The sequence below is a fragment of the Hippopotamus amphibius genome, chromosome 12, assembly GCF_030028045.1.
Source record: "Hippopotamus amphibius kiboko isolate mHipAmp2 chromosome 12, mHipAmp2.hap2, whole genome shotgun sequence".
Taxonomy (NCBI): domain Eukaryota; kingdom Metazoa; phylum Chordata; class Mammalia; order Artiodactyla; family Hippopotamidae; genus Hippopotamus; species Hippopotamus amphibius.
In genome coordinates, this window is record NC_080197.1 from 26,773,214 (window position 1) to 26,795,983 (window position 22,770).

General features: G+C 53.0%; 1 protein-coding gene across 1 annotated transcript; it reads right to left on the reverse strand.

The window, feature by feature from the left end:
* Positions 1 to 252: 252 nt before the first annotated feature.
* On the reverse strand, positions 253 to 16,620 carry BPIFB3 (BPI fold containing family B member 3). The gene is made up of 15 exons (XM_057703566.1): positions 16,503 to 16,620; positions 15,636 to 15,792; positions 13,222 to 13,326; positions 12,608 to 12,748; positions 11,122 to 11,185; positions 9,262 to 9,322; positions 8,390 to 8,481; positions 8,098 to 8,277; positions 6,835 to 6,888; positions 4,742 to 4,912; positions 3,818 to 3,885; positions 2,596 to 2,635; positions 1,747 to 1,810; positions 1,046 to 1,122; positions 253 to 282 (listed from the first exon to the last, which is right to left on the reverse strand). Exons 1-15 carry the CDS (start codon positions 16,615 to 16,617, stop codon positions 253 to 255), a joined length of 1,419 nt encoding a protein of 472 aa, XP_057559549.1. The 5' UTR covers positions 16,618 to 16,620.
* Positions 16,621 to 22,770: the final 6,150 nt, after the last annotated feature.

Below are 22,770 nucleotides of genomic sequence, written 5' to 3' on the forward strand. Positions count from 1 at the left end.
TTGAAAGCTCAGAGCTTGCCAAGGAGGCCCCAGAGCTTTCTTCAAAGCAGAATGGCGTGGCTAACCCTACAGTCCCCACCCGGGACTGGGGGCAGAGCTGCAGGGCCAGAGCACCTGAGTGGGTCTGGGTGGATAAAGGGCACTTATGCTGTCACCGACACAGGCTGGAGCCTGGGAGGGAAATTGAGGCAGATCGGGCAGGTGGATAGGACTCTTGCAGTCACAAGGAGGGATGGTGGCCATCTGTCAGCCTCAGGATGCCACGGTCAGCACAACGGCATTCTGCAAGGAGCAACAGTTCTAGGTTAGGCCCTCTGAGTCCTTGTGCCCAACATCCCTGCCACACCCCCATCCCTGCAGCCATCTCTGTGTCCCCTCACAGCTGTACTTGGAACACAGCTGGCACTTATTAAGTGAATCAATGAACAAATGAATGAACGATGAATAAATGACATTCAGTGTGGGAGAGTTCGCTGACTTTAGGACTTAAGAGACCTAAGTTCAAGAGCCATCCAGAAATATGGCCACCTTCAGCCTTGGTCCGCATCTGAGAAATGGGTCCAGAATCCCCTGATCTGCTCACCTCCCAGAGCTGTTCCAAGACTCAAAGCTGTGCTGGATTGAAAAGGATTGTGAGGCCATGTTGATACTCAGTAAGAAAAAAATATTATGATCTATTAGCCATGCCTGCAGCAGGCACAGCAGAAGGGAGAGACAAAACGTGTATTTGCTGTCTCTGGACCAGGGGAACTGTGATTCTGTGAGGGTCCATCCTATAGGCCAGTCCTGTGTCAGAATTTAACAGGAAAGACCTCTGTGACTGCTTGACAATGTCTGCCATGGGCAAGTAAGGCAGGAGTGATAGCACATATGTCATACATTTGTCATTCCCAAATTAGGTAATTTATCATCTCTGAGCAACTTAGCAAATGGTGCATGGACAGACCAGCTGATGAGGCAGAGCAGTCCCCTCATGAGTTTCAAGCAGGGCTCCCCAGAGACAAGCTTAAGGCCCATCTAGGTCACACCCACATGGGAAACTCACCTCTATGATCTCCAGGGCCGCATTAGCAAAATTGACATTGAGAACCTTAGGCAGGGGGATTCCAACATCCAGGTTCACTGTGAAGAGGGAATGGTTGAAAGCACAGATATGTGGGGGGCCAAGGTGGGACCTGCTGGCCCTATTCTACCACTTTCTTTGAGCTAGGCAGTTCTCTTGTTGAAGATTCAGGTTCCCATACTGGCAGACTCCTACTCATCCTATTATATCCAAATAAAAATGTCCCTTTCCTGTATCGTCTTAGGGATCCCTTCAGCAGAGCCTTCTTGAGGTTCTGTCAGTCCCTTGCATCCTCTGGGTCATCTATATTCTACTCATTTGTTTACATGACATTTCCTTCTGGATTGTGAGCTTGAAGACATGACCCAGGTCAGATAGCTCTTGAGGTCCAGAGTTTGGCATGATGTAGAAGCTAATCACTGCTGTTTGAATGGAAACAATCTTGGTTTCTGAATTTTAGAGATGGGGATCAACACCTCTCCAGCCTCAGTGTCTCTTTTCAGAACAATGGAAAATAACTGAGTCACTTTGCTGGACACTTGAAACTAACAAAACATCATACATTAACTATACTTCAATTTAAAAAAAATTTTTTTAAAGAATAATGGAGATGGGCAATGGATTCTGCAACCCTGAGTGCAGACACTCTATGTGTTCAAGAAGACAGTGAAGGCTGCCCTTACCATTGAGCTTTGGCACATAAGCTACTCGGACCACATCACTGAGCCATTCTTCTAAACGAGACACCTGCAACAGAGCACACAGAGGACTGGGAGGTGTGGCTTTGCAGGGAGCAGTACAACCCTTCCCAGGGAGAAAAATCAGAGGTCCAGCTGCCCCAGTCTCCCCCCAAGCCTGAGGACATAGGTCCTGGCGGACACAGAGCCCACTGGGATGGGCTATCCATCAGTGATCCCAAAGGAGACTCTGCGATTTAGGCAGAATTCACCCTGGAAGAGCTGCTCTCCTGGAGGAAGGGTCTGTGGGGCCTGGAGGGGGCCTGTGTCCAAGAAAGTGGGAGGAAACGTATCCAGCTCCAGTAACTCTGTGTGGTCTGATCTTAGATTCCTATGAGTTTAGAAACATTTAGAATGACCTAGAACCTGAGACCATCATGAAATTCTAGAACCTCAGGACTCAGTGAGAAGCAGGAGACTAAAGGCTCTGCGGGCCTCTGAAATGTTAGAACTTTCTGAGTTCCGGAATCTTATTACTCGCGTGAAGTTCCAGAATTTTGAACCCTAGTGAGGTTCTAGACATTTACAACTTGGTGAGGTTCCAAGACGCTGGAAGATCATGAGAGTCACTTTCCTAAGACAGTGGCTATTTTACACGTGCACGCGTGCACGCACACCCTCCCCCCACCCCCGCCCCCACACACCTGCCCGGATGCTCGCCCACTCTGGCTTGCTGGGGCAGAGCCCAGACGGGGGCCAGTTCAGTCATCTGGCCCATGACTCATCCTGCCTTCTTTGCACCCCCACCTGTAGACCCTCCCCACCACCACGCTGCTCACCCTCCCAGGGACTTACGTCAAAGGCGTGGGCAGAGGAGGGCAGCTTGACACTGAGCCTGGTGGAGACAAGAGAGAGGCTGAGGGGCCCCAGCACCCACTACACCCCCAGCCTGCCCCACCCCTAGCTCTCCAGATCAGGAAGCGAGGTTACGGGCCCAAATTTGTCTCTATCCGTTTTCCCACCTGTAAAATGGGCCTGGAGGGAACTAACCTCCTTCTGAGATATCATGAGTGCCACCTCCAACTCCACGGCCCTGGAGCCTTGGTCGGACCCCCAGTTGTTTCACTGAACCTCTCTCGGAGTGGCCCTCCCATAGACTGAGCCTCGGACACAGGGTGCCCTGCACCCAGCAGCTGGTCACTAACGGCAATAAACCACCAACAGATTCCAGCTGGCCCAAGTGCAGGTCCAGGACCAGAGCTCCGACACATGTCTCTGTCTTCTGAAGGGCTGAGGCTTCAACTGCCACCAGGAAGGGGAAACAAACCCTGGCATTCGGGGAGGGCTTTTGTCAAGCTTAGAAATGGAGCAGTGGAGCCTCGCAGGAGGGTAGTAGTAGCCTGAGCCGCCGGCAGGGGTCAGGTGAGCACTGGGTACCTATGGCCCAGACAGTCAGATCCCAGAGTCCCCTGGGAAACCCCTGCATCCAGGGGAGGGACAGAGAGGCCCCAGGCCCCAGGCCAAGGTGAAGCACTGGGCCTGGAGAGTGGGGGCCCAGACTGTGGGCCTGCTTCCAGGAACAGCCCACCATGAGAGCCTGGGCTTTGCAAACTCTAAAGTGCTGCGCCTGCGTGAGGAAGGACTGTCATCCACATCACCATCCTGGTCAATTATGATTATCACGAGGCCTAGTTACTACAGGGGCGGAGAAACCAGAGAAATAGCTAGTCCACATGAATAACGAAGCACTTGACAACATTCAGCGACACTTATTTCCATGGCCTGCCTCTAGGCCTAACAACTCAGCAATCTGGACTCCATATCCTTCAGCCGGTTTATCTCCAGGGCCAGGTTTTGAGCAGGTGCAGTGGAAGATGCCCACTCTGGAGCCAATTCTCTGGGTCCCAGTTGCCTCATCTGTAAAATGGGCTAATACCACCCATTCCCAGCAGGTCCCAGAGGCAAGGAAGATGCTGGTAAAACACTTGCAATTTAGTTGCTGCTCAATAAATAAGAGAGGGTTTCTGTCGGTCCCTAATTCTTGTTGGTAAAGACAAGGCCCAGGATCCCACGTTACCGTTCCAGGGACAGGAAGACGTGCAGCTTGGTAGCTGACGGAGCCAGCTGGGCATTTAAAGTCATCACCTGCATGGGAACAGCAGGCAGAGATTACACTGAATTTGACAGAAGGAGCTTGAGGACAGGTCTGCCTTGGCTGACAGGTGAATTTCCACCATCCATTTCCTCCACTACCCCTTGCTGAGGCCCTACTGTGTGTCAGGGCCCATGCTATGACGAGGTAACGTGAAGGTTCTGGTGCTCAAGAACCAGGGTACCAAGGGGGATCGGTGTTGTATGCGAGGCAGCTCTGGGGCTGCAGGAGCTTGGACGGACCCTCGATCCAGCCTGCAGCGGGTGCGGGATGGCATCCCCCATGAGGTGACTCCTGAGCTGAATCTTGGAAGATGAGGAATTAGCCAAGGGAAGGGGAGAAATGGTCCTCCAGATGGGGGTCCCTGCACAAACAAGGGCAGGGTGGTGGGACCTGGTAGCCCTGAGTAACTGGCTTACGGCGCAAGGCTGGGAAAGGCACAAGGATGAGGCGGGGGGGTTCAGAGTCAGGGTAGAGAGTAGGCAGGGGAGGGGCCTGCCACTGCTCAGATGTATGGTTGGAAAAACTAGTAGAGGCGGAGGGGGAAGGGAGCAGACTGGAGGTGGGGGGCCAGGAGAGATCTGGAGAGTCATCCAAGAGATTCCTGAGCATGGAGAGACTGGGTGGGTGTGGGGGGACCATTCCTGAGATCCTGAGGAAGCAGAGTGGACACATGTGTGATGAGGGAGCAGATGGGAGTCCAAGGGCACTTGGGTCTCAGCTCAGGAGATGACCGTGGGGGCAGGGCTTCCTATGGCACGTGGGGCCTCCTACCCTGAGATCCGCAGCTTGGAGAGGGTCAGTCCTACTCCGAACCCCAGTGCCGGCCCCCACCCCTCAGCCGCTCACTCCATTCAGCTGGAAGAAGGCTTCATGGGTCCCTTTAAGGAGGTAGGACAGCACATGGATGCTCGCTGGGATGGAGACTGTGGCCTTCTTGTTCTGGAGCGTGACTGTGGGTGCTTCTTTTACCCACAGTGAGAGCAGGAGCTGCTGGCCTGGGGGCAGCTTCTTCAGGCCCTGGAGAGAAGCGGGGGCAGAGCAGGGGGCACGAGGGCAGCTTAGATGCCCCACTAATAGAATTGATCAGTCAGTCAACAAACACTCACTGAAGCACCTAGTGGGCACCAGGCACTTGTGGGAGCTGAGGTAACAGCGTGAACCCGACAGGCCTGGTCTCAGCCCCCCAGAGGCTCACATTCAGGTGCAGAGACACCAATCCACAGAGCAACCCAATCAGAGTCAAAATCCCCCTAGGAAACACTGTATTACACAACATAGAAAACAAAACAAGAAATACCCCTGACACCTACAGTCCCTACATTATCCATCCTCGGCCCTCCTGTCTCACCTCCCACCACTGGCCCCTCATTCTCTTCTCTCCAGACTCACTGACCACTTCACTGTTCCTCCAACCAGCCAGGCACATGCCCACCTCAGGGCCTTTGCACTTGTTGTTCCCTCTGCTGGAAATGTCTTCCCCAGACACCTGAATGGTTCCCTCCCTCCCCTCCTTCAGCCTTCAGCTCTCACGTCACCTCCTCAGTGAGGCCTTTGCAGAGCACCCTCCTTGGCCTTCTGACACTGTGTATATTCTACCTATTTATTTGTTCAATGTCTTTTCCTCCCACCACAATGGCAGCTCCTTGAACATGGAGACTTTTATCTACTCTTCACTGTTTGCCCCTTCTGCAGGCCCAGCACCAAGCACAGGGCCTGGTACATAGTATGTGCTCAGTGAATATTAGTTGACTGACTGAATGAACCACACAATCAGGAAATGCTGAATCTCATCATCACGACATCATGGATTATAGAAAAGCTGGAAACCACAGATCCACAGAAGGTTACCATCACTTGAATGCTGGGATCAGGGAACCAATTCCTCAAGTCCCAACTCCCAGAGTTACAGGATCATAAAGACAGGGGGAATCACTGGATTCCACCCTCCTACATCCACACATCCTGAAGCCATGGACCCAAACTCAGGACTGGGGCCGCACACAGGGCTCCGATGCTGTGAGAACAAAGGCTTCAGGCTCCAGAGACAAGCACAGCCTCCCTGAGCTGAGAGACACGGTACAGCTCGCTGCTCCCATGGGTCCCTGCTCCTGCCACCCTGGCCTCCCAAAGGCCCTCTCCACCATCTTACAATGCTTCAGAAGAAAGAGGTTCTGAATGTCTAGCCCCAATCTCAGCCTTTGCCTGAGACTCTTATGCCCTTCAGCCCAAAACTCCAATAAGCAGAGGCCCCACCCATGCCCACGAAAACTGCTTTGAATCATCAGCTTCAAGGACTCACATAGTTTTTCTGTTTCCCCAAATTTAGCTGCCCTCTCCAACCTCTCTGGTGGAAACCCAGGCCTTGTGGGTCTCTTTCTAACCTCTATAAGAATTTGCTGTTACCTAAAGACCTTGTAGTAGTCATTTCAACTTCAGTATAATTTAGATTCCCACAGCTGGAAAGAAGCTGGTTCAGCCTCAGATAGAGGGATGGGAAAGCTGAGGGCCAGGCCTTGTAGTCATGTACTGACTGATGCCCACTACTCAAATCTCCCTGAATCTTCTCCCTTCTCTTTCCTCTCCAAGGCCACTGCCCTGAGTCTTCTCTCTGAGGACAAGAAAACTGAGACCAAGATGAAATAAGGCAGTTGGAGGGAGGGAACTCAGTCACTCAGAAAGAATCTGCTTGACAGAGGAGCAACAGCTGCAGGACAAATGCCCAGTAGACTTCTGGGGCAGTTAGACTCTGGTCCTTTCTTCTCTAAGCAACATCTGCTATCAGGAAAGGATAAGGTGTTAGTCAATCACACTTTAGTATGAATTTGGACTTGACATTCAATCACAGCTGTCTGGAGAGCTGTATTGAGAAAGATTCTGGAGTCCATTCAGGGTCATCAGGAAATAGCTACAGTGAACAAAGCCCATGAAAGGCCACTCACCTCAGGGACCAAAGCCGCCAGCTCTGTAGTTGTCAGTGGAACATTGCTGGGAACCTGGACCCAAGACCAAATGGGATGGGGGTAAACACAGAGCCAAGATAGGGATTCCTCAGCACACACAAAGTAGTTTCCCCCACCCAATTACATACATACCTCTCTACAGATACTCATGCTCCTTCTATTGACCAATGGTGAGTGCTGACTACATGCCAGACACATGCTAAGGGTTTTGCGTGCCTTCACTCATTTCACCTTTATAACTGCTCGAGGAGGTGGGTGCTATGATTACTCCCATTTTACAGATGGGAAAGCTGAGGCTCCTGTCCAGGCTCATAAGCGGGTAAATGATGGCACCAGGCTTTGACCCGGGCAGGCTAATTCTAAACTGCCCTTCCAGAGTGTACAATCTGAAGGTCCAGGGATCTGACCCCAGACATTTTTGCCTTCTACCCAAAAAATATTTTCAAACACTATACATTTCTTTCCATTATTTACAAATCAGGACATTGCATGTAAATTTGCAGTTTCTAGCTAAAAAATTGGAAAATCTGGTCACTCTTGCCTCCCAGGTCAGGACCCTGTTCCAACCACCCCATAGGCCTTCAGCATGCTCTCTGGACCCCACGTGCAGAAAATGAGTGATCAATCCCTGCTCCCTTGGGCTGAGCTGCAGGTGGGGGGCCCAGGTGGCTCAGATCTCTGTGCCTTTGGACAGGGCTGAGACCAAGAAAATGTCTCTGGCTAAGGCTTCTGGGGGCTGGGGCTTCCAGACATCTGTGAGGGTGTGAGAGAGGCCAGAATGGAAACAGAGAGGTCTCAGAAGCTTCAGAACAAATGTCCATGTGACCTTTGGTATAGTCCAACCCTAGTTTTCTTCACTCCAACTCAAATGTGCTCTTGAGAAAGCAGTGGGAATGTTAGCCATTCACACTTTAATGTAAAATTGGGCTTTGACTCTAGAAGGGCTTATCTAGTGCAGGGATGGGAAGTTGGCTACATTTCATATGCCAATTTTGACCAGTTCCAAGTGACTTCCTGAGTGTCATGTTGAGAAGGATTCAGAAGTACTATTCAGGTTTAGCCAAGCAGAGGCCATTATCAATTAACAATGTCTGCCAGAAGGCCAAGAGCGGGCATGTGCCTGCTATAAACCTGTCCAACTCTCTCCGATTATAAGAAGAGGGCTCATAGAGCTGATCAGTGACCATGTGACTAGTCGTTGCTAGCATCACCAAGGCCCAGCAGGGTAGGTGCCACACTCACCAGCTCAGGGGTGATGTCCAGGTCGAGGGCACCATTGGTCTGCAAGAGCCCAAACACGGTGTTGAAGAGGTACAGAGGCACGGTCACCTGGGATGTGTGGTCCTCCTTGGGGGGCACCTTGATGGGGTTGCGGGGCTTGGGGAAGTCGATGATGTCACCTGCTACGCTCTTCACGATGGGCTGCAGGGGCAGGAGACAGGTCATGGCAGGGTCTCAGGGCAGCTCACCCACCTGGCCTCCACTGATACCCCACGCACCCCCAGCTGTGGGCAGGGCCTTGGCGGACACTCACATTGATGTCCAGCTCTATGTACTGGTTGGAGATGAGAGGCAGTGTGGCCAGAGTGAATTCCACAGACCCAAGAGCCCCAAGGGGCACCAGGCCTGCATGAGGAAGGGAGGAAGGAGAAAAACCCCATGAGCCCAGGCCCCAGTAGCAACAGGCCCTACTTCTATTTATTGAGTGCCTGCTGAATGTCTGGCACTCTACTAAGTATTCACCTGGGCACAACTGTCATCCCTATTTTTTGGATATGGAAACTGAGGCTCTGACAGAGGAAGTCACCAACCCCAGGCCACACAAGCCACAGAGGAGCAAAGCAAGAGTTTTTTTTTCCAGACCTGGTGTCACTAACCATGCTGTTGCCCTCTCTCTCTCATACAAGACCACATGCAGAGATATATCTGCCCCAAGTTTTCTACCCTTATCCTAGTTATGCATTTTTATATTTTTCAAGGCCCCTTTGTGAATACAAACGGCATCCCTGTCCCCATAAGGCTCAGAGAGGCGGGGGGCCACTGTGGCTGTGGGGTAAGATCTGTGTGATGTAAGATCTGAGCCTCAGTCGTCTCGTCTGTCCAGATAATAACAATATGTGCCTCACGCTGCTGACAGTGCCAGACACGCCGCTGGTGCTCAGCAAGTGGCCTGAAGCCCCCAGCAGATGGAGACCTGGACGGCTCCGGTCTCCTCGCCCTGCTGCACCGGCCTCAGCCCAGAACTCCACCATTAGGCCTCCCCAATGTGGCAGCCTTGTCAGTCTGAGGAAGACATGAAAGGTCCCAGAATTCTGCCCCGTCCTCTTCCCTGGTACCCCACCCACTGGGGTAACGGCGGGGAGGTAAGAGCAGGGGCAGAGGGGAGGAGGGTGGGCCCCAACTTACACAGCACAGCCCCCAGGAGCTCATTCACCACGCCCAGCACACTGTCCACCACAGGGCACAGCTGTGTCCGGAGGAGACAGGAGTTACCGGCGAGTAAGAGCGGGCACCAGCCTGGCACGGGGAATGGCTTCATTTTCTTTAAATGATTTGCTATGTGGTCCCGGGGACCGAGGCAAGGCAGACTACAGAGATGGGTAGGGGGGACACACAGATGGGAGGCAGGGGAGGGGCTGGAGCTTGAAGTGTCAGAGGGCAGAGTGGGTGGTGCAGTGGGCCAGTCACATGGGCTCCCTCAGAAAACTATGGAGGATGCTGGGGGGACAGGGAGACATTCCAGAGGCGAGCTGGGGCCTGGGGACAAGGCCCTCGCCCGAGGGGAAAAAGTGGCTATTCTCTCCGGGGTCTCAAGCCCCTCCTGCCATCCACGTGGGCACTGGGAGACCTGCAACCCAGGTCCCACAGAGGGGCACCTCCTCCCCTCCACCGGGAGTCAGGCCTGGCCTGGGGCAGCCACTGCGCACACCACCCTGGGTTTCCTGAAAACCCTCCGGGCTGTGGCAGCAGGGAGCAAGTGCCTCAGCTTCCAGAACCCCAAGCCTGGGAATCACAGAATCTGAGTCCACCAGAGCATGAACCCCACAGGTGGCCCAGCTCAGCCCCTTCGGTCCTTCAGCCCCCTCCCTCTACAGCTGGGGCCAGAGAAGAGAGGTGACCTGTCCAAGGTCACAGCTGTTCTCGGAGGGACAAGAGAGGGTTGCCTGTTCATTAAAACTGGGAGCCCCAAACTCCAGGGCTTCTGGGGTCAGGCACGTCTCAGAAATGAGAGGAGACCAGAGGGGCCATGGTGGATGGAGGAGGAGCCCCTTGGGCACCAGCCATGTGTGGCCTCCAGGAAGGAGGTATGTGCAGCTAGGGTGGCTGATTACACAAGAGAAGCCAGAAATCGGATTGTTTAGAGAAATCTCCAATCTCTAAGTGCTGGTAATTAACTCTTATTTTTAAAACCTCTCTGAGTCACATGAATCCTGTCTTGCAGCCAATCGTCCAGAGAACCCAGTAACAGGTCACAATTTAAATGTTCCCACACCCCCTTGTTGGAATCTACCTGAGATGGGCCTGGGCTGGGGTCCCTGCTGCTGGGAGCTTCCCTTCTGAGGAGCTTCTTTTCTGGTTGGATTCTTCAAGCCCAGGGCAGTTTTGCCAACCTCAGTTTCCCACACCCTTGCCACCTCCATGGGTGTTCTTAACAAGGACTCACAAGGGAGGTCCTGCCAGGCCTGGGGATCAGGAGGCCTGACTGCTCTTTGCTGGCTGTATGACCCCAGCAAGCCCCTCCGCTCTCCATCCTCAAGGAAATGGGGCCTTGGCCAGACCAGCTTTTCTCAAGTGTGGCTCAAGGGACAGCGGGGGTGAGCCACGGACAAGTATCCTGGAGCAGTTTAATCATATGTGTTTAATATATACATGTATGTGATCTGCTAGACATGATTGCCAAGCACAGGGCTCCGTGTAAAATTGAGTGACTCAATTTTAATTCAAACCTAGTTTAAAGAAAAGTATAAAGTCAACAATAATACAGGTGGCAATGACAGAGCAGGGCCTAAGAAAGGGACTTGGAGTGGGGAGCAGGTGACTCAGGTCACCTGGATTCATGGTTCTGGGGACAGATTGTGCCAGCCCACCAACAGACTCGCAGGCGGCACCTGGGAGGCGGGGAGCAGGCCAGGAAGGGATTACCTGATGGGCGTGGAAGGAAAGAGCAGCCTAATCCTGCCTGGCGCCCGGATTAACTCAAAGCCAGGGGTGAAGGGGCACAGCCCAGGGGGAGGGGTGTGCCTGGCCTGCGGCCCCCACACTCACCAATTCTGGCAGCACCTTGAAGAGTGTCTGTTCCACGACGCCCAAGAGTGGTGCGGGCAGCAGCCTGGGCAGAGTGAGACGCGTGAGGGTGTGGCCACCACGCAGGGACAGCCCCAACCGGGATGATGGGGCAGGGTGGGCACTGGGGGCTCCGGACACCACCCGTCTCCTTTCCTGGTGGGCCTGGCTGGGGCTTTGGGGAGCTGGGTTTAAATCTTGGCTCTTCCTCACCATGGGACCCAGAGGAGGATTTCAGTTTCCCCATCCGTACAGTGCCTGCCTTAGAGAGAGCTGTGCTGCTGAGATCAAATGCAAGTGTATAGTGTCTGGTGCTCAGTAAGTGTCTGCTCCCTTCGTCTCCTCCAGTATGTGAAGATGAGTGACATTTGGGGCTAGAACAGCACCTGACTTAGAGTGAGGGGTCAATAAGTATTTGTCGAATGAACGAATATTTGTTGAGTGAATGAATGAATGAATGAATGTCTGAGAGGGTGGCCTGAGGATGCGCATGTAGACGGGCTTAGGTCTGCTTGGAGACTATGGGGGTACAGAGGGAGGGGTGACAACCACAGAACCATAACCACAGGAGACCCTCCTGAGCGCCACCCCCTCCAAGCCCCCTCTAGCCCAGAGGAGCAGGATGGAGCCACTGGGATTTAAGGAGCCCAAGACCCTGCCTGAAGACGCCTTATTAAGGCCCTTCTGCAGACAGGACCAACCCTGTTCACCCTATTCCTGGGAGCACCCATCATTGCTCAGGGTCAGCCAGAAAATGTGTGGTGTGGGTATGGGATTCAGCCTGGAACGCAGAGAGACTAATGGATTGACTCAGTGTGAGGCAGGGGAGGCGGCCTGTGCTGCTGGGGGTGGGTGCAGAGCGCTGCGAGAAAGCCTTGGACCTGAGTCCAGAGACCAGTCCATCTCCACGCTTGCCTCAATCGGTGTGTGTGACCTTGGGCAAGTCCCTTGCCCTCTTTGGGCCTCAGCTGTCCCATGGGGAGAAGAGATGGAGATAATAGTGCCAGAGCCTTCCGGATCATTAAATTTAAGTTCTCATTATACAGATGGGGACACTGAAGCCCAGACAGTGGAGGGGGTTCCCCTGGGTCACACAGCAAGTCAGCGGCTGAGCTGGGTCTCTGATACGCCAAGGGCAGGGACTGACATGCCCACAGGTGAAGGGACCACAGAGGGCCCTTGTTCTGTCTGGAAGAAGGGAGGCAGGTGTCGGGGGCTGGAGAAAAAGGACCCTCAGGAGTGGATGTTGCAAGCTGTGGTCTGGGCTAGAGTCCCTGTCCCTATCAGTCTGCAGGTCTGTGCAGCGGCTGGGTCCGGCGAGACTGGCGGAGGCGGGGTGAGTTCAGGCCCCTCCCATTCGGCCGCTCCTTGGAGACCCAGGAGACGCGCGGTGCGCGCACGCGCGATGAGCCCAAGCAAGTCGGGGCGCGGGAAGCCGCCCAACAGGAGCTCAAGCCCGCGGACTCACCCCGAGAGCAGGCTGATGTGGCCCAGGAGCGTGCTGCAGCGCTTGAGGATGAGGATGGGCGTACCCCGCGCGCTCACGCCCAGCGCCACCCGCGACGACACGTTCACCTCTGCTGCCAGCTGCAGGAGGCCCCCCAGGGGGCTGCGAGACCAGACTCTAGGGGCGTGGCCAGGCGGCCAGGCACCACCCACCAGGGCCGACCCAGCCTCGCCCACCCAGGGGCCACTGACCAGGGCTCTGACAAGCGGTGGGTGGGGTAGCCCTGTGAGCGGGCCCATTGCAACCTCTCCACGCACCTCACCCCCCGACGCCTCCCTGCCCCTTTGCACGTCCCTGCGCCCCCTCCCTCACCCCCACCAGTGAGCTGCAGGCAGTGGGGCAGGGGTCTCCAGGGAGAGAGATGGAAGTCCCTGGGCGTCAGTGGGATGGAGAGTCCTAGGGAGAGGCAGTGGGGTGGGGGCCAGAGAGGGAATAGGAGAGTGGGAGTCCCTTGGGAAGGAAGTATGGGAGGAAAGGGGGGGCAGGGGAGTGGGCGTGGGGAGACAATAGGATAGGGGAACCCCAGTGGGGTGGGGTGGGAGCAGTAGGGTAGAGGCCCACAAGGGCACACTCACCCAGAGCCATGCAGGCCCACCTTGGTGTGCAGGCTCAGCTGCACCCCAACCCCCGGCAGCAGCTTCAGAGACACCTTCGGCAGTGTGATTTCCTCAATCTTCAGCCTGCGTGGAGGAGAGGGCCACTGACTGCCAGACACCCCCCAGTGCCAGTCCCTCAGTGCCTGGCCATCCCAGACCAGGCAGTTCCTGGAGCCTCTCTTGGGTGTGTTCCCCATCCCACCTGTAACCCACAAACCCAACCGTGGGCCCTTGGGCCTGTTACTTCACCTCTCTGGGCCTCAGTTTCTGCATCTGTAAAGTGGGGTTATACAAGATTCCACTTCATAGGGATGTTGCAAAGACAAATGAGATAATGTAGGTGCAGAAACTGGTAAAGCATATGCTCTAGAACTGTAATATCAGCATCCTCACTAGAGGCTCAATGAATCAAAGTGCTCCCCCCAACCCCATCCGTATGACCTCAGTCCTGGATCAGTCTCTGGCCTGGGTCATTGTCCTTCCACTCCCACCTCCTAGGCTCACATACACACCAACCCAAGGGGCTTCTCAAAAACAACTCCCCACAGTTCATTATTTTCTCTGTCCTCTGAGCCTTTGTCCAGGCTTTTCCCTTAGTCTGGAATACCCTTTCCTTGATTTTCCTTCCACTCTGCATCCACCATCAGCTAGCTGACTCCTCCAGCTCTCTTGATTTCAGCTAGGGTATCTCCTCCTCCAGGAAGCCCTCCTTACTGCTTCTCTAACCGGGCAAATGTGCTCCTCTGAGCAGCTCCCACATCCTGCTTGGACTGCCTCCATCACTGCCCTGAGCTTACAGGATCATGACTACTGGGCCCGGCCTCATAGCAGGGGCTTTTTGAAGCAAGGACAATGGTTCATGCCTGAGGCCTTAGCCTCACCAAGTAGAGGGGATTCTACAGTGGGAGGGGACTAGATCTATTAATAATAATAATAGTTAATATTTATGCAGCATTTACTGTGTGCCAGGCTCTATTTTAGCTGCTCGATAGAGATTCACTGTCCTGGCAACAACCCCACGGTGCACCCAGTAAAAGCCAGACAGTTCACATCCCAGCTCTACCACTAATTGACTGTGTGACCTTGGACAAATCACATTGCTGCTCTGTGCCTCAGTTTCCCCATCTATAAAATAGGGATAATGACAATACCTACCACAGAGTGGCACTTAGTGATCTCCTAGCAGTCAGCCCTTACCAGCTCCCTTGCAGACATCTATTTACTGTTTTGGGAGGTGGGCATCCATCCGCCTTCTGCTCCCAGCACTCCGTTTCCTCCTGTACAGTGACTCTTCCCCATACCCCGCTCCTGGCCTTCAGCCTTTCCTGAGGCTTGTTGTTTGACCATCCCCTGATCCACCACCAGCCAAGGACTGGCTCCTGCCCACCTGGAGCAGGCAGTGTGGCCGTGATTGAACACCCAGACACCGCCCCCACCCTGCCACACTACCACATTCCCTGGGTGGGTAAGCTCAGGCAGATTCCTTCACTGCCTGTGGGGCCTTGATCTCCTCACCTCTTAAATGCAGTTGGTAACAGTTCTATCTCTGGATTCATTGGATAATTTATTCACAATGCTTAGCACGGTACCAGGCACCCAGAATACCCTGGCTAGGTGGTCTTTAAGCTATAAATATTAGCTATTAAGTGATTTTATTGATTCATTCAAAAATATTTTTTGAGGGGTGGGATAGGGAGGGTGGGAAGGAGTCTCGGGAGTGAGGGGATATGGGGATATATGTATAAATACAGCTGATTCACTTTGTTGTACAGCAGAAACTGGCACAACAGTGTAAAGCAATTATACTCCAATAAAGAGCTTAAAAAATATTTTTTGAGCATCTGTTATGCATTAAGCACTATGAATGATACTGGGGACACAGCAGTGAACAAGGCAGACAAAAGTCCTAGCTCTCCTGGGATTTATGACCCAGCAGGGGAGACAAGAAATAAACAGTGAAATATATGGAGTGCAGGGGGTGATTCTTCCCCTGGAGAAAATGAAGGCAGGCGAGGGGACAAGGAGGTGCTGGTCAGGGCAGGGGTCTTTGAAGCAGACACCTGAAGAGAAGGAGGGAGGGAGCCGTGCAGATACCCAGATTAGCCCAGAGAGACTGAGCAACTTGCCCCAGGTCACACAGTGAGTAATTGGGATTGACTCCAGCTCTTGAACCCTCAACCACAGGGGCATGCTGCCTGGCACACAGGAGCCTCGTTATTTTATGTCTCTGGTTCTGGGACTCCCTGTCCAGGCTCCCCATGACATTCCCACTACCTGCCAACAAACTGAAAAGAGTCAACATCTTCTCCATTCCCTGAAGCAAAGAAAAGATCGGACCTCCTGTAGGGTACGCAGTATGTAGATGGTCAAATGGTCACATTGTGAGGACTCACCCAGAAAGCTCCTTGACGACGCTAAAAACCCCTCCGTAGCTCAGCAGGCCACCTCCTCCGAGCAGGCCCCCTGAGCCCAGGAGGCCCTGATTCACAGATGTGACCGTCCCCAGCACATTCTGCAAAATGGGCCCCCCAACCAGCGAGTTCTGGATGGCTGCAAAGAGTGTGGGGGGTGGAAAGTTCATTTTGCAGATAAGGAAACTAGAGCCCAGAGAGGGGCGGAGACTTGCCCAAAGTCACACAGCAAATTGGGTTTGGGGCCAGTAGTATGACTAGGGCGCCTGATCCTGGGTTGTCCAGTAGCACCAAAAGATGGGGCAGAAGTAAAGGAGGAAGCACACAGCCACCAGGGTACGATCAAGATGGATGAGGTGACCTGTGTCCCTCCTGGGAACCCTTGGCCTGACTCTGTGAGGACTGTGAGAAGGGCTAGATGGAAGCGACCACCTCGTGGAGGTTGTGGCAGGCCAGGGTAGCCTCCGTGAAGCATTTGCTATTTACAACTATGGTCACCCCAGGCCGTTGAACCCCAGAGCACCAAATGCCTGGAAGAGTTCCCCCACCCCAGAAATGTGGGGCAGATTCACTGGCCTAGCCAGCACCCTCCCCTGGTCCTTCTCAACCCCACCCACCCCCACCCTGAGGGAGACACAGGCCCCGCATGCCTATCCCACCCAGTTCACCTCTCAGAAGAGAGTGAACTAATCACCCATTGGAACCTGCAAGCAAACCTTTAATGCCCTGAACTCCCTACACAGTTGGGTATCGAAATCTGTTCTCATCTGTTCCTGAAGCATAAGCATGTCAGCCCATCCATGGGGTTGTTTATTCTGCAGCTGGACCCACTGGCCACCTCTGACTCACCTTTGCCAAGTTCATCCTTGTCAATCCGAGCGAGCGTGCCCACCGTGTCAAGCAGCCCCTGGCACGGAGTCACCAGACCCCAGAAGAGAAGCAGGGACCACACGCCCAACATCATCAGTGTCACACCTACAGGGGGGCAGAAGCAGGAACCCTGAGGCCATCCTTTTGCCCAGACCTCTCCTCCCTGTTCCCCTTCACCAACCCAGGGCCCTCCCGCCCACATGGCACAGCTCAAGTCCAGTTTCACTCTCTGGAAAGCCCTCTCCATCCAATTCAAGCAGCAGCTAACACATCTGACTTAAGAGTCTTAGTCCTCTGTGGCCCCAGTGACCCTGGACCTGTCTCTGAGGGAGAGCCACAGAGGAGCCTTCCTTTCTGGGACAGCAGGATGGGAGCTCTGTTTCCTGGACCACTTTCCTATTGGCTCAGGAGGCCATTTCAGGAGGTGTGGATGATTGGAGACATTCAGCAGCTACATTTAACACGTCCCATTTTTCTCCTCCTCCCCGCCTCTATCCTGGATTGATGTTGAAAGGAATGAGAGAGGAGGTGAGAGCATGGCTAATTTACTAGTTTCATGGGATTTTTCTGTATGAAGTTCCATATCTCCCAACCCAATCACATACCCATCTATCCCCTCATGTCACTCCTGCTTAAACCCTTCAGCGGTCCCCCACCACCCTCAGGATAAAACCCAGGCTCCTTACCATTACTCACAAGGGGCCTGCCTGCCTCTTTGATCTTCTCAGTCTTAACCATGATAAGCTCCTTCTACCTCAGGGCCTTTGCACATGCTGTTCTTTCTGTGAGGGAGGCTCTTCCTCTGGTTCTTTGCATGACTGACTCCTCATCTTTCAGATTCTGAATAAATGTCACCTGCTTGGAAAGGCCTCCATCCTTTACTTTGTCCAAAGGAGCCTGTCTGTCACTAAACATCACCCAGAATATTCACGTTAAGGCAATTTGAGGTCATGCATTTTGTTTGTGTCCTCATGCACCATCTCTGCGAGGGCAGGGACTGTGTCTCGGGCCTCCATACACACGTGTGTGCAGGAAGGGGTGCTGGCTGAGGGGGCAAGAGTGGATGGAAATCCAGCCCCACTTCACTCGCCAATAATTTGCCCTGGCACAGGCTGTGTCTACTCAAGAGGGCACCTTTTCCTCATTTGCACAGAGGTACATATGGGCTCTGTGTGGACCGGCAGCCATCTCAGCAGGACTGGACCCAGAGGGGCTCCCTGTAACCTGGAATCTCACACAGAAGGAAATATTACCACAATGAGAAACCAGTCAGAATCCGTGGCTTAGAGAAAAATGGACACCCCGCCACACACACACACCTTGAGCCTAGGACAGTTCTGTCCTCAGCCCACGCATCCCTGCTTTTGCCCCTCTCTGAGCCCCAATTTTCCCATCTGCAAAATGGGCTTTTTCTCCCATCACCCTCCAGGTACCCCCAGTGTTCTCCTAGGGAGAATTCTTTCTGTGCCCATTATTCAGATGGGACAGCAGGATGGTTGCAGGGTCAACAATTGGGGGTCTGGATAAAGCCGGGACTCCTGCAGGCTACCTTACCCGCTCCTGCAGCTCCACAAGGACTGGGTGGGGGTTCCCGGCCTCTCATCAGCTCCTCCACCCTCTCGGGCCTGGGGGCGGCCCTTATATGCCCACAATGGCTCTGGGGACACAAAGCGGGCACAGCCGCCAGAAACCCGTCAATGTGTCATGTCAGAAGCACACTGCGGTTTTCCCTGCGGGCCTGGGCTAAGCCTTCCTTCTGAGGGGAGAGTGAAAGGAGGGACTGGGGTCGGTGCCCAGGGGTGGAAATGAAAGCATGGGGGCTGCAAAGGCAGCCTCCTGCCCCACCTCCCCCCAGAACTGGGGGCGGGGTAAGGCATTCAGCCCACTGATGGGGTCTCCCTCCAGGGTTCCCCAAGGGCCACACCCCAATGGCACAGAATCCATCCTGCTTCCCCACCTACCCCAAATGAGGCCCAGGGAGAGAAGGAGGGAGCTTAAGGCTGCTGGGTTTTCCGTCCCTCTGCTACTTCCCCTTCCACCCCAGGTCTGGCATGGAGACGGCCATGGGGCCTGGAGAGAGGAACTCTGGGCCAACATGGGGGAGGGGCACCAACTCCATCCCCACCTCCCAAGACCCAGTGTCCCCCCGGGTCCCAGAGCAGGCTGCTTTTTCCCCTTCCTGAGTCTGGTACAGATGATGGTAGGGAGAAATTCATTCATTCAGCCATCCATTCATTCATTTGTTCTTCAGCAAGTGGTTTGTGGTGCACCTACTGTTTGCTGGTGCTGGAGATATATCTGTAAACAAAAGAAACAAACCACCTGCCCTGAAGGAGATAACCAGTAGAAATATTATGCAATTAAAATTTTTTCTAGTAGCCACATTTTTTAAAAAGGTGAAAAAGAAACAAAATGAATTTTAATAGTGTAGTTTAAATTGTACATGAAGAGTATATGGCTGTTATAAGAAAAAAAATAATAAATTGTACACTTTAAATATATGCAATTTATTGTATGTCAATTGTATCTCAATAAAAGTTCTTTAAAAAAAGAAAAAACTGTAAAAAAAAAGTTTAAAAAATGCTAAAGAAAAAAATGCTAAAATTTAACTGTAACATTAAATCTGAACTGGAAATATCAAAAAAAAATAAAAAAATATATGGCTGTTTACTGTTGCTATACTTTCAGCTCCTCTGTGGATTTGAAATTTTTCAAATACAAAAATGGAAAACATCTAAAAGAAAAAGAATAGTATAGTTTATTTAACCCAATATATCCAAAATATTATCATTTAATATTCAATCAATATAAAATTCTTAATAGGTACCCTACACCCTCTCCCTCATACTAAGTCTGCACACCGCATTTGGACTCACCATATTTCAAGTGCTCGGTTTCCTCGTATGGTGTTGGCTGTTGGCCAGCGTATTGGCCAGCGCAGCTCTGGAGGGACCAGTTAAGCAAGTGATGCAGTAAGTCAGGGGCTGACGACAAAAATAAAGCAGGGGACTGGGTCCAATTTTCAGTATGGTGGTCAGGGGAGACCTCATATTGGAGCACGTGTGACTTTTGACCTGTAGGAGGAGGGGTGGGCCAGGTGGTTACCTGGAAAAGAGCCCACCAGAGGAGGGAAGGACAAGTTCAAAGGCCCAGGAACACCAGAAGGCCTGTGCAGTTGGAGGGGTGTTGGGGCCACAGGGTCAAGGAGTTGATGGGGCCCCGCAGGTTACCATATGAACTTACAGACTTTGGCTATTGTTTGCAGCTCTTCAGCAGGTCCAGGCTGGACATCCCTCCTCCAGGAAGCCTTCCTGACTCCCAAGCTGGCTGCAACCCCACAGCCTCCTGGGATCCCCTCTGTCAGAATCTGTGACATGCAGGCCTGTAACCATGTTTTTTGGGTACTCATGGGTCTGCCTCCTGCGTGGGGCCTTGAGGCCCTGCCTGGTGAGATGGGAGGAGGGATAGTATTTGCCTGATCCACTGCATACCCTCTGAACCCCTAACCATACAATGTTCATCCTGTGACTTTGGACCCTGAGCCGGGTTACTCAACCACACCACTTTAAAAATAAATAAATAAACCTTCTATTGAAATATAAAGCCCAGATCCTAAGTGTACAGCTTGATGAATTTTTACAAAATTCTTTTACTCCAGAAGCCCCCTCATGTCCCTCAGTCCTGACCTCTAACACAATGGATGAGCCCAGTCTGCTTTTGAGGGTCCTGTAAATGGAATTGCACATGGGCACTCTTTTGTGCATGGCCCCTTCATAACCCGTGTCCATGCAATTCATTCGCGTAGTGCGAGGCAGTGATTTGTTCTTTGCTATATGCTACTCCACTGTGTGAACACACCTGGTTTGCTTATCCATTCTCCTGTCTAGAGGCACCCTGGCCTTCCAGTTGTTGGCTTAGAATAAAGCTGCCCTGAACATTCTTGTTGAGTCTTTGTGTGGACATGTGTTTATTGTCCATTTCTCTTGGGTGGCCTGCCAGGAGCGGGATTGCTGGGGCCCTGTAGGGCAGGCACAGAGAGAGCTTTCCTAGATGCCTCCGGGGCTCTCCCAGTGCCTCTGCACTGGCACGCCCACCAGCAGTCTGAGAAGCTGAGTCGCATCCTCGCCAGCACTGGGTACTGCCAATATTTTTAATACATTTGTTAGAGAGAGGAGGAGAGAAAGCTAGCACCTAGCATTTACTGAGCACTTACTGTTTGCAAGGCACCGATGTGTACGAATCCGTACAGTCATCACGATGACCAGGAAGGTCAGCGCTGTTATAGCTCCCTGTCTTACCCTCAAGAAGCCAAGGCTCTCTCTCCAAGGGGAAGCCACTGGCCCCAGGTCACACAAGAGTCCAGCCAGCCCATCTGACTCTGACACTGTTCATCTCCCCCCCCCCCACCTTTTTTTTAATTGAAATATAGTTGATTTACAATGTTGTATTAATGACACTCATCATCTTAACCACTGCTCAGCCCTGCGCTGCCCCTGCCCCACCACCAGCTCCCTAGACACCTGCAAGCCACCTCATGCACCAAGGCCAAGTCAGGGATTGGGCCTGCCGATGGGAAGGATTAATGAAAATACATATCTCCAGGCCCCAGCCTGCAACCTGACTTGGCCCTGGATGGAGGGCCCAGGATCCGGCATATTTAACCAGCCTCCAGGGGCAATGTGGTGTGCAGCCTTTCTGAGAACCCTGGGTGATGTGGAGCCACAAAAGGGATTAGAGCAGGGGAGGGACTTGTTGAGGAGATGTACCCCTAGGCATTAGCTCCTAGAGTGAAGTCCCTGGAGCCAGAATTCCTGGGTCCAAATCCCAACTCTGATCATCACTATTTCTGAGCCTCAGTTTCTTCAGCTGCAAAATGGGCTGATGTTAAAGATACTCACCCTCACCTGACTGGTCTGGCTATGAGGACAGGTATCCAGGATATGGACCTTAGGGCATTAAGGAAGGGCTGCCAAAGGTGCCCAAGAAATTCAGACGATGGCGAGATGCCTGGGAGGCCTTCCCGGAGGTACTGGACCTGAGAGTGGGCTGCGAAGGGAGAAGGTAAGCTGGGTGGTGATTGGTGTAGACACAAATGTGGGGGATGGTGTACGGTCTTCAGCTTCCCCAGGCAGGCTGCCTGGCAGGCTCTGGAGGTCTAGAGCCTTGGGCTCAGGATCAAAGACCTGGCCTGCGACCTTGAGTGGATCACACACCCTGTGTGGACCTCAGTTTCTTTAAAGGAGGATGACGCATCTTGCTGCTGAATGTGGTATGAAGAAGAAAGGGGGAGACCTGGTCTTGCAGGCAGACAGGATTCAAGTCCCAGCCCCACACACGTGTGCCCTTGGGCTCTGGCTTCATCTCTCTGAGCCTCCACTTCATCATCCAGGATTGGGAGTCTTGGAAAGTGAGCAATGCCCACGGACAGAGAACCCCATCATTGCCTGCCCAGGAGGTGGGGTCAGAGCGCAGGGCTCCCCTTACCAGCCCAGCACTCATTTTCTGCCCAGGGTAAAATCCGGGGTAACTGATAACTCAAAGAATGTCACAATCAGATTAGAGGTCAAAGCACTCAACCCATTTCCCAGATGGGAAAACTGAGGTCCAGAGAAGAGCTATGGTTTGCTCAAGGCCAAGGCAAGAACCCCATCCTCCTGACTCAAGCTTTGTGCCTTGATTTCTCCATCTGTGTACTGGCCTGGGAAAGGCGTTGGTAAGGCTTTAGGTAGCCGTGAATGTGCTGTGTGAACATCCAAGGATGGGATTAGGGGAGTGGAGGGGGCGTCTCTGGCACGCCTAGGGTCAGGCATCGGCCACCCACGGATTACCCAGGCATCTGTATCTGCCAGACTGGTCTCAAGGCCACCATTGTCCCAGAGCTGGGAAATGATGGGTGATGGGATTAGGGCTGACTCTGAGGGAAAAGGGGACGGCCCTGGCATCCGAGCCAAGGCAAGGGAGGGGCCCTCCTTCCTCTGCAACGTGGGTCTGGGTCAGGCTGGTACACAGAACCACCCCCATCGAGACAGAGACCTTCTGACAGATGCACACAGCAACACAAGGACACGTGGACACGTGTGGCCACCCTCTCAATAATTTGCAGGGCTGAAGCACCAGCTGATCACAGGGGGCTCCGATGTACTTCTATTTCAAAGTTATGGATTTTTGTTTTTAACATTCTAGCAAATGATACTGATTTTCAGGGTCCACTTAGAATACACTTACTTTAAATTGTATTTTTAACTTC

Bases quoted from the DNA above. Each gene is read 5' to 3' on its own strand.
- BPIFB3 (XM_057703566.1), bottom strand. From the start codon at position 16,617: ATGATGTTGGGCGTGTGGTCCCTGCTTCTCTTCTGGGGTCTGGTGACT. The intron at 12,749-13,221 runs GTGAGTGTGCCC...CTGGTCTCGCAG, and splicing joins GTGGGCCTGCATGGCTCTGG to CCCCCTGGGGGGCCTCCTGC. The intron at 6,889-8,097 runs GTGAGTGTGGCA...TCTTGGGTCCAG, and splicing joins TGGACATCACCCCTGAGCTG to GTTCCCAGCAATGTTCCACT.